The following is a 12,065-nucleotide window of genomic DNA, read 5'->3' as shown; positions in this document are numbered from 1 at the left end:
TATCTGTTTGTTCTTTTGACAGTCCTCTTCTCCAATACCACACCTCAAAGGCATTGACTCTTCTTTAATCATCCTTGTTTACTGTGCAACTTTCAGATGCACAGGAAGTAATGGAAAATACAATGGCTTGAATCAGGCCCACCATAGTCTTTAAACTGATATTATTGCTCCTAAATAATTTGGAGAAGTCCCTTACTACAGACTTCCCCAGTGTAATACATCTCCTGATCTCCTGATGGCTAGCACCACGGATGTTGATTGTGGATCTAAGTAAGATGAAGTTGTTTCAAGAGGAAGACCCAGCATGAGATGACTTGTCTCAGTGGCTAGAGCAATGGGATTTGGTCTGTCAGAGACGATGAGATTTTCAGGATAGGGCAGGTTTCAGAGCTAAAGTACGTAAGGTCACTGTGAGTCACAGGCGACTTGGCATATAACAGCAACAACATCATGATGTTATCTATTGGACTAGTTGTGAGAATTTTTGTTTTATTGAAATTAAGATGTAATCCATATTGAAGGCTGTAGTCTTTAATCTTCTGCAGCAAAGGCTTCAAGTACTCTTCACTTTCAGCAAGCCAAGTAGTATCATATATGTAATGCAAGTTGATGAGTCTTCTTTCATCAACTGATGACACATTCTTCTTCATAGAGTCCAGCTTCTTGAGTAATTTCCTCTGCATATAGATTGAATAGCTAGGAGAAGATACAACCATAAAATGCAACTTTAAAAATTTTACCTATGTAGTGTCCTTTTTGGCCTTCAAAGGCGGATGGGCAGCCCTGACCCTTAGAGTAAGGGTAAGCAAGGATGGGGTCCAACCTATGGAGCCTGCTCCAGGCTCTAGCTTAAAATCTTATCGGGCCCTCAGGCCTGCACCCCTTGTGCCTGCCTTTAATTATTTTAGGTGAAACATTCTTCTAGGTCGTGTAACTCTGGTATGCCCACTTGTTGTACACAGGCAACTCGTGGTTGCTGTGAAGCCAAACACTGACACTGATGAGTCAAATGTGAGAATGGCTTCCCAATAGTGGACGGTATTTAGTGAAGCTCCCCAATTAAAACAATCTTGCAAGTCGGAGTGGCATCCACTTCCACAATAGCTTGCCTCTGGAAACCCTGTGAACCTGGAGAAAGGACAAAAGTTATACAGGAGGTGTCCAGGACTTTAGTTCATAGAGTCGCTATGAGTAGCCTGTGACTTGACAGCACTTAACAAGAACAGTGTTCCCATGGCAACAGTGTTTGGTGGTGCTCCTGATTAAAACAAGCTTGGAAGCAGGAATGACATCCACTTCTGTAGTAGCTTGCTCCAGAAACCCTATGGACCTGGAGAAAGGATTAAAGTCACACAAGTGCTGAGGACTTTCGTTCCTACGGTTGCCATGAGTCGTCTATGACTAGATGGCACTTAACAACAATAACAGTGTTCCCTTTCTCTGTTCACATAATAACCTCTTTATCTAGGTATAGGTTTTAGATGAGCACAATTAAGTGTTCTGAGGTTTCCATTCTTCTCAATGTTAGTCATAACTTCTTCTGGTCCACACACTCAAATGTCTTTGCATACTCAATAAAGCACAAATAGATATTCTCCTGGTACTTTCTGCTTTCAGTCAGGATCCATCTGACATCAACCATCATATCCTTGGTGCCATAGCCTTTTAGAAACCCAGCTGAAACTTCGTGTATTTCTCTGAGTTGACTCATACATGAAATAATAAATGAGGTGAATAAATGAAATGAGTAGCCTCATAAATAAAATTTATCTCAGTAAAGTAAGAATTGATAACCAATAAGGTTAAAGATTGTCTTTTGTCTTTGTAACGTACCTTTTGTTCTTGACTAGGCACAGAGATATATTTAGTTGAGGTTAAAAGATGATTTTAATTTCTCACAAATAGAGAATATCTTTACAATGCACTGTCAGGCATTATCTTAAAATCTTCCCAGGGAGGCTACTGTAAAACACAGTAGTGGTGTCTCTTGAAACACAGCTTGGGTCATGTGTAGGAATCTTCTTAAACTCTTTTTCTCATACTTTCTCTTGATTAGCGAGGGATCTTCTCTTTCAAATGGTAGGGAGAAAAAAGAGCAAATGCACTATTAATAACTTATTTTATTCCATTCACTTAAAAACCTGTGTCCTGGTAACTTAAATAACAAGCATACTCCTTTATTCTTCAGAGCTAGACTATGTCACTGTGTGCATGGTTTTAGGACTAGGGGACAAAAAGACTAGGAGATTTGAGGCATAGGTGAAACAAAACAGCAGCATAAGTCTATTAACAGACATGATCTTAATCATGATTGTATTTTAGAAAAATTGTGTTTATTTCAGGGTAAAGAAGGACTTGGAGGAGATAAGACAATGGAAGAGATAAGGCTGGATTCTGAGATGCTGTTAAGTTTATCTAATAGCCCAAGTCGTAGAATATTTTCAATAGTTACTGTAATAGACATGAAGAATGACATTAGAAATATTTTAGAAATAAAATCTTCATGGCATGATTTAAAATGTGGTGTAAAAATGATACTGTCATAAGAGCAAAGGAAAAGAGATTTTCATCTTGGGTGACTCTATGGAGGTGAAGTGCCATTAACTCAATTGGGAAATAAATTTTATTGAGTACCTATTATGTGCTAGGCACTGCACTAAGCTCTTTGCTTAAATAGTTGGGAAATGAATTCTTAAGGTAAAGGTTTGACAAGGATACTATTTTAAAGTTCATTTTACAGATATGTAAAGGAATCTCAGATGGAGATAAACCAAGCTCAATCTCAGTCCATCCTGACATGCTTCCTCTGATTTGGCTTTAGACATTCTAGATATGCGTTGCCTGCAGGACATCTCTGCACAAAATATCTAGGACACATTGCCAGTAATAACTCACATTTTAACCTATGTCATTTTTTAAAAAACACTTAGCACTTGCTGCATGCCAGGTACATGAGCTTCACAAATAGCAGCTCACTTAATCTCAGAGCAATATTTGAAATATATATCATTATCATCCTCATTTTATCTACATTATTAAGCATCCTAATAACCACCATTTATGAAATGTAATAAAGACTCATGCAACAGGCAAGAGATTTTATGCACATTAATTAAATTATAAGAAAACTAATTTAAGAAAACTCTTGAAATTTTCATTCTTGCCAGTATTTAGTATTCGTTGGCCTGCTGAACTTTGCTATTGTTGCTGAGGTGAGATGATTCATTTCTCTTTGTTGCTTGTATTTGCATCTCTCTAATAGCTAATAATGGACAACGGTTAAGTTGACAGAAGAATAGATGTTTTTGAGTTGTGATGTTGGAGAAGAGTCTTGAATGTACCAGGGACTTTCAAGAGAGAAAACAAGTCTGTCTTGGAGAGAGTGAGACCAAGCTGCTCCTTGGAGGCAAGGATTTTGAAGCTTCATCTCACATTCTTTGGGTGTGTTGCCAAGAGGGACCAGTCCTTGGAGAAGACCATCATGCTTAAAAGGGTAAATAAAGGGACAGCAGCTGAGAGAAAGACCCCAGATGAGATGGATTGACTCAGTAACTGGAATAATGTGGGTAGATGTGTCAGAGACAGTGAGACTGGCTCAGGATAGGGCAGGGTTCAGACACAGACACCTTGAAGACACACAACAACAACAGCTAATGATCTTAAATATTTCTTCATGTGGTTGTTAGTCATTTGAATATCCTCTTTGGTGAAGAATCTCTTCATATGTTTTGTCCATTTTGCAAATGATCTGTGTGCCTCCTTCTGGAGATGCTGAAAACAGAAAACTAAGGTTAGTGGTTTATGTTATCTGGCTCCTGTCATACGGCTTTATTGATACTGATTTCCAAGCATGAGTTTCTGTTTCTAATAATCTCTCTCATGCCTAGTCTATAGACCAGAAATCAAAGCACAGCATTTTAAGAGAAACAACCCATGTATTAAGTTTGGAAACCACTGTCCTAGATAGTTATGCAGATTTTTTGACCAGAGACTAATTGTTCTGCTATGTTTACCAAGTCCAGAGGTCAGATGACTCTCTGGGATAAAAGCCAGCTTCCTCTTGCTGTTGCTCCAGCCACTGCTCTGCATACTTTTTCTTCTTCTCCTTCTGACTTCCCCTCTCTGAAGGAGCAGATAAATATTAGAGAAACAAAAGTTCAGAACGCTAACGCTGCCACTTTCACTTCCTCTTGCCTCTTGCCCAGCGTGGCTTTGAATATACCAGTGGCTGTGGGGCACCGACTTGGAGAGAGAAGACTTCGGCATCTTGTGTCTGCCTGGCCTAGCCACTACAAATTATCATGCTTCCAAAGGGACACTGTTGTTCACAGAAAATGCCAGGATGAAGCTTGTCTCCCACCTGGCTGGGACATTGGTACTAGCCATGACTTTCCTCTCCTACCTGAGACCTGAGAGCTGGGAGCCCTGTGTGGAGGTAAGTGCTCCGAGGCAGCTCTTTTCCTGTGAGTTTTGCTTTGCTTCCTAAAAAACTTGCTTTCTGCTCCATCCTTCCCGTCATGTGCCCTGGTTATTTTATTTTGCTAACTAGAATCAAATCACTTTAAGGACCCGAGGAACTATTGGGACTAAATCATTGTTCTGGACAGGATCAGAGTTTCAGGTCAGACAGACCTTTGTTCTATGTACTATGTGTGACTTGCTTTGTGACTTTGAACAAGTTGCTAACACTTTCTGAGACAATATATCCTACCTATAAAGTAATTGTGATAATGTCTACTTCAGTAGAGAGTTGTAAGAGGGCTGCTTCTGTGTCATTTCTTTCTCCTGGCACATTGTATACTCAGCTTTAAGCACTTACTCTGGCTCTTTCCATCACAAGAAGGTGGTGGGTTGTTGGATTTTTGGTTTTTGTCTTTATCTCTCAATAGAAAAAAAAATTCAAAATGAATTTGAGTTTTCTCTAGCTACTCATGCTATTTTACCCAAAGGTTGTAAAATGAAAAGGAATAGGAAAGTGGAGAAAGAAAAGGAAGAGAAGGGTTATGAAGAGAACAAGGAAAATGACGTAAAAGTCAGCTAATGCAATAGTTATTTTCTTTTTTTTTTTGGAAGCTCCCGTCAGCTGGTTGGCAAACTCTTTCATTATAAATGTTTCTTGTTTTCCCCTTCCACGTACTTGGCAGCTGTTGTGGACTCCCAGGGCGGAACTGAACAGCCAAGAGAGTGTTCTGGAATTTAAGGCGAGGCAGGGTCAGAAAGTTAAGAGAAGCATAGCTAAAATCCTCAAGTTGAAGAGGTGGTGCGGAGGGAGCTGGGCACACACTTTAAGTGTAACAAAGACCAATTTATCATCTCAAAGTCCCCATTTGCCCACTCTTTGGCCACAATCTTCTTCTTCATGGCCCATTCGGCATACAGCTGTTAGATTAATGGTGATCTCCAAGTCAGAATCATCCCAGGGTAAAACCACACCGGCCTTTAGCTCCTCCCTTTCCCCCAGGATCCATGTTCTCTGAGTTCTCCCAAGGCTCTTTTCTTCCTCACCCATCCTTTCTGTGTAGTCCTGGTGACGTGGTCTTGCTTGACTCAAGGCTTATCCATGACTGGATTCCTGACACTCTAGTCCTTTTCCTTTAATCTAGTCTTAACATATTCGTGGTTTATTATTTTCCCTAATACTTGGGTTTGGCAAATTATATTCCTCCTTAAAAACTTTCAGTAACTATTATTATTAGGGTACTTTCCAACCACAGGGCCTTTCCAATGGCTATTGTTTCAATTTACAATAGTTTTCCCCTGCATCTGTTCAATAGCAAAGATAAATCAAAACTCACATTCACTGTCATTGAGTTGATTCCAACACTTAGCAACGCTCTGCCATGTTTCGGAGGCTCTAAGTCTTTAGGAGAGGAGACTGCCTATCTTTTCTCACAGAGTGACTGCTGAGCTTGAACTGATGACCTTTCTTTCAGTTAATAATTCAATGGGAGACACACAGTGCTCACAAGACTCCTTGTAGTTGAAATTTTCATATAGAGATATTTAATGAGTAAAAATAAATAGGAGATATTTACCGTATTTTTATTTAACCCAATTATTAAAATTATTTCAAGTTAATGCATATTAAAATTTACTAATGAGACCTGGTACAACCTGACTTTGGTACTTAATCTTTAAAATCTAGTACATAGTTTGTATTTATAAGACAGGTGTGTTTAAACAAACAATCCATATTCCTGGTATTCAACGTGTGGCTAATGCCTACCATTTTGGATGAAGTAGCTTTAGGTAAGTTCCAAGGCTGGTCGTTGTTGGCCATTGACTATCCTCTGTGGTGAAAAGTCTCCCCAATTCATGCTTCACTCCATTTAAATTTCTACTTAAATGTTATCCACGTAGCAAAGTCTTCTCTGATTTCACCACATGATAGACCTTTCCAGTTTTCTGTAGTTAATCCTCTTCTGCTGCTTTCTTCTTTCCACATGTGGTTTGTTATTAGATATCCTACAGTCGACTATGACTCATAGCAAATGTATAAGCAACAGAACAGAACAGAACCTGTTCCTATAGCAAATCATCTTTTTTTAAAAAATGTGGTCATTATTTATGTTCTCCTCTGTAATGGATTATATAAAAGGGCAAGAATATTGCTGATTATAAATTTCTGTTGTTAGCTCTGGTAGTCTAGTGTTAAGAAGCTGCACTGCAATCTCAAAGGCATGTGGTTTGAATCCACCACCTGCTCTGTGGGAGAAGGGTGGGCAATCTCCTCCCATGTGATTAACTGGGAGGATTAACAGTGTGAAAACCCACTGGAGGGTCAGCAATGAGTCAGTTTTGACTTGATGGTACACAACAATGAATAACAAAACAACAATCTCGGGTAGGGCACTAAATGGTTATGATGTACATAGATATATGAGTGAGTGAATGGATAAAGGATGAAAGAAAGTTGACTGACCACTGTGCTTGTACCAGAAGCACCACAGGCATTTTCATTTTGTAGAAGGGAGTTGAGAGAAAGAACCTTTGAAATAGATGTAACAAGATACTGTCTCTAAAGTGTGATCTTTTCAGGTGGTTCCTAATGTCACTTACACGTGCATGGAGGTGAACCTCTACAAAGTGCCTGACAACATCCCCTCGTCAACAGAGAACCTGGACTTGAGTTTTAACCCCTTGAGGCATTTAGCCAGCCATACCTTCTCCAACTTGACTCAACTTCATGTGCTGGATTTATCCAGGTAATGAATGAACATTTCCTGCCTGCCCGCGGGGAGAAAGTTATTGTCCTATCACCAAATTCTTGAGCTAGAAGTTTGCTTGGTGCAGTATCAACATCATTAATTTATATAAGTTTATGATTTTTTTACATTCTTTTGCACAATCCACTTTCTTTCTCTAAGTCTGAGTTTCTTACTCAGTAAAATGGGCAGTTGATAAGATGGCTTCTAAGGACAATTGTGCCTTTGGATTTTTTTTCCTTTTTCTTTTTTTATCAAATCACAATTTTTTATTATTAATTTTAATGAAGGATTTTTTTTAAATTAGGATAGAGAATTAATTCAAACCCTCATCAACAGCTATTTACTGACCCCCTCCCCCTCTCTCATTGCTTTCAAGGGGGAAGAGACTCGTAGCTCACTCTCTAGCAGGTTTTTGAAAGCTGTAAATTAAATAGGACAAGATTCTTATTCCCTTTTGGAGCCACCGATGGTTTCGAACTTCCAGATAGGGTTCATCTTTGAGTTAAGTGTATAATTCCCTACAGATTATGCAAATAGAGCTCCCCAGATTTATGTTAATAAAGAACTCTGAAGATTGTCAAGAGGATATTGCACTACTAACCAAAAGTCAGTACATTTCTGTTCGAATCCACCAACGGCTGTAGGGCAGAAGGATGGCTAACAGCATGGGAAACCCAATGGAGGGGCATGTGAATTAGAAGCTATGCAATGGCAGTGAGTGAGTGCCTGAGCTAATGAAGTAAGGAACGACGGTGGTATCATAGCAGGTTCAGTGTTCTGCTAACCTAGGAGTTATTGGTTCAAATGGACCAGCTCCCTTGAGAAAGATGGGCAATGCCCTCTCATAAATAGGGTCACTGTAGGTCAGAACTGACTCCACAGGAGTGGATTAAGCTTTGTATTTAGGTGTAATGGCATACTCTGATATGAAAACAATGTATGTTGACACCTAATATGACTGCTCCCTCTGTTCAGGTGGGTGCTCCTACTTTAAGAGTCCATTTTATTGTATTATTATAAAGACATTGTTGTTATTGTTATGTGCTGCCGAGTCGCTTGTGACTCATAGCAACCCTACGTACAACAACCCTAAACCCTGCTCTATCCTGTGCCAATCGCACTGCCTCTGACACACCCATCCCGATTATTCCAGTCACTGAATCAATCCACCTCATAGAGGGTCTTCCCTTCTTGCACTGTCCCTCCACCCTCCCAAGCATGATGTCTGTCTTCAAGACTGGTTCCTTCTTACAACATGTCCAGAGTATGTCAGACAAAGCCCTAGAATCCTTGCCTCCAAAGAGCAGCCCAGTTTAACCCTCTCCAGGATGAATCTATTGTTTTCTTGGCAGTCCATGGTACATTCAATACTCTTCTCCAGCACCACAGCTCAAAGGCATCAATTCTCCTTCTATCCTCCCTAGTCATTGTCCAACTCTCGGATGCAAAGACCATGGCCTGTATCAGATGCACCTTAGTATCCAGAGAGACACCATTGCTCTTCAGGACTTTGGAGGGGTCCCTAACAGCATACTTTCCCATTGCAATACATCTTTTAATTTCCTGGCTACTGGTGCCAAGAGTGTTGATTGTGGAGCCAAGCAAACTAAAGCTGTGAACAATCTCAATCTCTTCACCATCCATCCTGATGCTGCCAATTGTTCCAGTGATGAGAATCTTTGTCTTCTTGACATTGAGCCTCGGTCCCTACCAAAGGCTGCAGTCCTTGACCCTCTGCAGCAAGCATTTCAGGTCCTCCTCAGTTTCAGCAAGCAGGGTTTTTTCATCTGCATAACACAGATTGTTGATAGATCTTCCACCAATTCTGACACCACACTTCTCACAGAGCCCAGCCTCTCAGATAATCTGTTCTGCATACAGGTTGAAAATACATTATCCAAGGATAATATATACTCTGCCACTGACATAGTCGACAGATACTCCAGTGCTCTACTAAACACTCAGTTGTCATATGCCCCAGACATTACTGCCTAACTGATTCCCCCCCCCCCCCGCCCCCGGTAACTGTCCCTGCTAAGCATATGTGTCAAGGATAATAAAAAGCGAACATCAGTGTGGCCAGATGACAATACATGATCTGTGGGGAATACTCATTTCCACATGCTTGTCTGCCCTGCTTGATATCTTGGCATGGGCACAATCGTATGGAAAGTCACATTCTGTGAAGATCTGAATAACTAATGTTTCTGTTTAACTTTGGGCTTTCATTCTGCAAAATCATTGTATCATCTGTCTCTCTTTCCCATGTAGGTGTGAAATTCAGATAATTGAAGAAGATGCATTTCAAGAACTAAATCATCTCTCCACCTTAATATTGACGGGCAACCCTATTCAGCATCTAGCCTTGAGAACATTTTCTGGACTATCAAGTCTACAAAAGTTGGTGGCTGTTGAGATCAATCTAGAATCTCTAGAGGATTTCCCTATTGGGCATCTGAAAACCTTAAAGGAACTTAATATAGCTCATAACTATATCCATTCCCTTAAATTGCCAGAATATTTTTCTAACCTGTCCAACCTGGAACTTTTGGATCTTTCCAATAATCAGATTAAAAAGATTTATCACAAAGACTTACAGGTGCTACATCAAATCCCCCAACTCAATCTTTCTCTTGACCTATCCCTCAATAGGCTAGAGTTTATCCAGGTAGGTACCTTCAAGGAAATTAGCCTCTATAAACTGACTTTGAGAAGTAATTTTGATAGTTTGGATGTAATGAAAATGTGTATTCAAGGTCTGGCTGGCTTAGAAGTTCATCAGTTGGTCCTGGGAGAATTTAAAAATGAAAGAACTTTGGACAGCTTTAACAAATCTGCCCTGGAGGGACTGTGTAATGTGACCATTACAGGATTTCGGATAGCAAACTTGGGGGAAATCTCATCACAGGATATTAGCACATTTAACTGCTTGGCAAATGTTTCTGCTATTTCTCTGGTGAGTCTTTATCTCGAAAATTTTGAAAACCTTCCCAAAGATTTCAGGTGGAAGTCTTTAGAATTGGTTAACTGTCAATTTGACCAATTTCCCAAACTGGCTCTCCCGTCTCTAAGAAAGTTTGTTTTCACTGCCAGCAGGGATGGTAACACTTTCGAAGAGTTTGAGCTACCAAACCTTGAGTTTCTAGATCTCAGTGGAATTGGCTTGAGATACAGAAGTTGCTGTTCTAAAGAGGACCTTGGGACAACCAGACTGAAGCATCTAGATCTGAGCTTCAATGATGTTATTACAATGTCTTCAAACTTCTTGGGCTTGGACGACCTAGAATATTTGGATTTCCAGCATTCAAACTTGAAACAAGCTAATGACTTTTCAGTATTCCTGTCACTAAGAAAACTCACTTACCTCGACATTTCATACACTGGCACTCGAATTATCTTCCATGGCATCTTTCATGGCTTAACTAACCTTCGGACATTGAAAATGGCTGGCAATTTTTTTCAGAACAATACCCTTCCTGGTATCTTCACAGGCCTCCATAAACTGACCTTCTTGGACCTCTCCGATTGCCAACTGGAACAGGTGTCACAAGGAGCTTTTGATTCACTCTCCAGACTTCAGAAGATAAACATGAGTTATAACAAACTCTTGTCATTGGACATGCTTCCCTACCAGGATCTCCCCTCACTCCAAGTGCTGGACTATAGTTTCAATCGTATAATGACTGCCAAAATGCACCTACTAGAGCCTCTTCCAAGTAACTTAACGTTCTTAAATATGACCCAGAATGACTTTGTTTGCACTTGTGAGCACCAGAGTTTCTTGCAATGGGTCAAGGACCAGAGGCAGCTGTTAGTGAAAGCTGAACAAATGGTGTGTGCCAGGCCTTCGGAAATGGAGGGCGCGCCTGTGCTGAGTTTTGAGAACAGCACCTGTCAGATGAGCAAGACTGTCATCGGCATGTCAGTCTTTGCTGTGCTCATGGTATCTCTGATTTTCATTCTGGTCTATAAGTTCTATTTCCATCTGATGCTTCTTGCTGGCTGCAAGAAGTATAGTCGAGGTGAATGTACCTATGATGCCTTTGTTATCTACTCCAGCCAGGATGAAGATTGGGTGAGGAATGAACTGGTAAAGAACCTGGAGGAGGGCGTGCCCCCCTTCAAGCTCTGCCTTCACTACAGAGACTTTATCCCCGGCGTGGCCATCTCCTCCAACATCATTCAGGAAGGTTTCCACAAGAGCCGGAAGGTTCTCGTTGTGGTGTCTCAGCACTTCATCCAGAGCCGCTGGTGTCTCTTTGAATATGAGATTGCGCAGACGTGGCAGTTTCTGAGTAGTTGCTCTGGCATCATCTTTATCATCCTGCAAAAGGTGGAGAAGTCCCTGCTCCGGCAGCAGGTGGAACTCTATCGCCTTCTTAACAGGAACACCTACCTGGAGTGGGAGAATAATGCCTTGGGGCAGCATATCTTTTGGAGAAGACTCAGAAAGGCCCTACTAGTCGGTAAACCCTGGAGTCCAGAAGAAACTGCAGATGCAGAGAATACCCCGCTGGAAGAAACCACTTCGACCTGAGGGAAGAAACCCTTGGGATGTTTTCCTGTCTAACTGGGACCAATAGTTACTTATCTAAAAAACTCTCAGCCAAACCCATTGCCAATTCTGACACATAGCAATCCTATAGGACACAGTAGAATTGTCCCATAGGGTTTCCAAGGTGGCCACATCTCTCTCATGGAGCAGCTTGTGAGTTTGAACCACTGATCATTGGATTAGCAACCCAATGTTTTGACTAATGCACAACTAGGGCTTCTTGTTCCGTTAAGAAACATATCAAATGTCACAACATACCAGGCACTGTGCTGGGGCCTCGTGTTATACCGTGTACACAGGGC

General features: G+C 40.8%; 1 protein-coding gene across 1 annotated transcript; it reads left to right on the top strand.

The window, feature by feature from the left end:
* Window positions 1-4,366: 4,366 nt before the first annotated feature.
* On the top strand, window positions 4,367-11,745 carry LOC102864737 (toll-like receptor 4-like). The gene is made up of 3 exons (XM_006890698.1): window positions 4,367-4,435; window positions 7,039-7,205; window positions 9,480-11,745. Exons 1-3 carry the CDS (start codon window positions 4,385-4,387, stop codon window positions 11,743-11,745), a joined length of 2,484 nt encoding a protein of 827 aa, XP_006890760.1. The 5' UTR covers window positions 4,367-4,384.
* The last annotated feature ends 320 nt before the right edge of the window (window positions 11,746-12,065 follow it).

The sequence above is a fragment of the Elephantulus edwardii genome, unplaced genomic scaffold (genome assembly GCF_000299155.1).
Source record: "Elephantulus edwardii isolate Elephantulus edwardi_28Jun2011 unplaced genomic scaffold, EleEdw1.0 scaffold00092, whole genome shotgun sequence".
Lineage (NCBI taxonomy): Eukaryota > Metazoa > Chordata > Mammalia > Macroscelidea > Macroscelididae > Elephantulus > Elephantulus edwardii.
The sequence above is the reverse complement of the archived record's forward strand: the minus strand, read 5'-3'. Positions and strand labels throughout refer to the sequence as shown.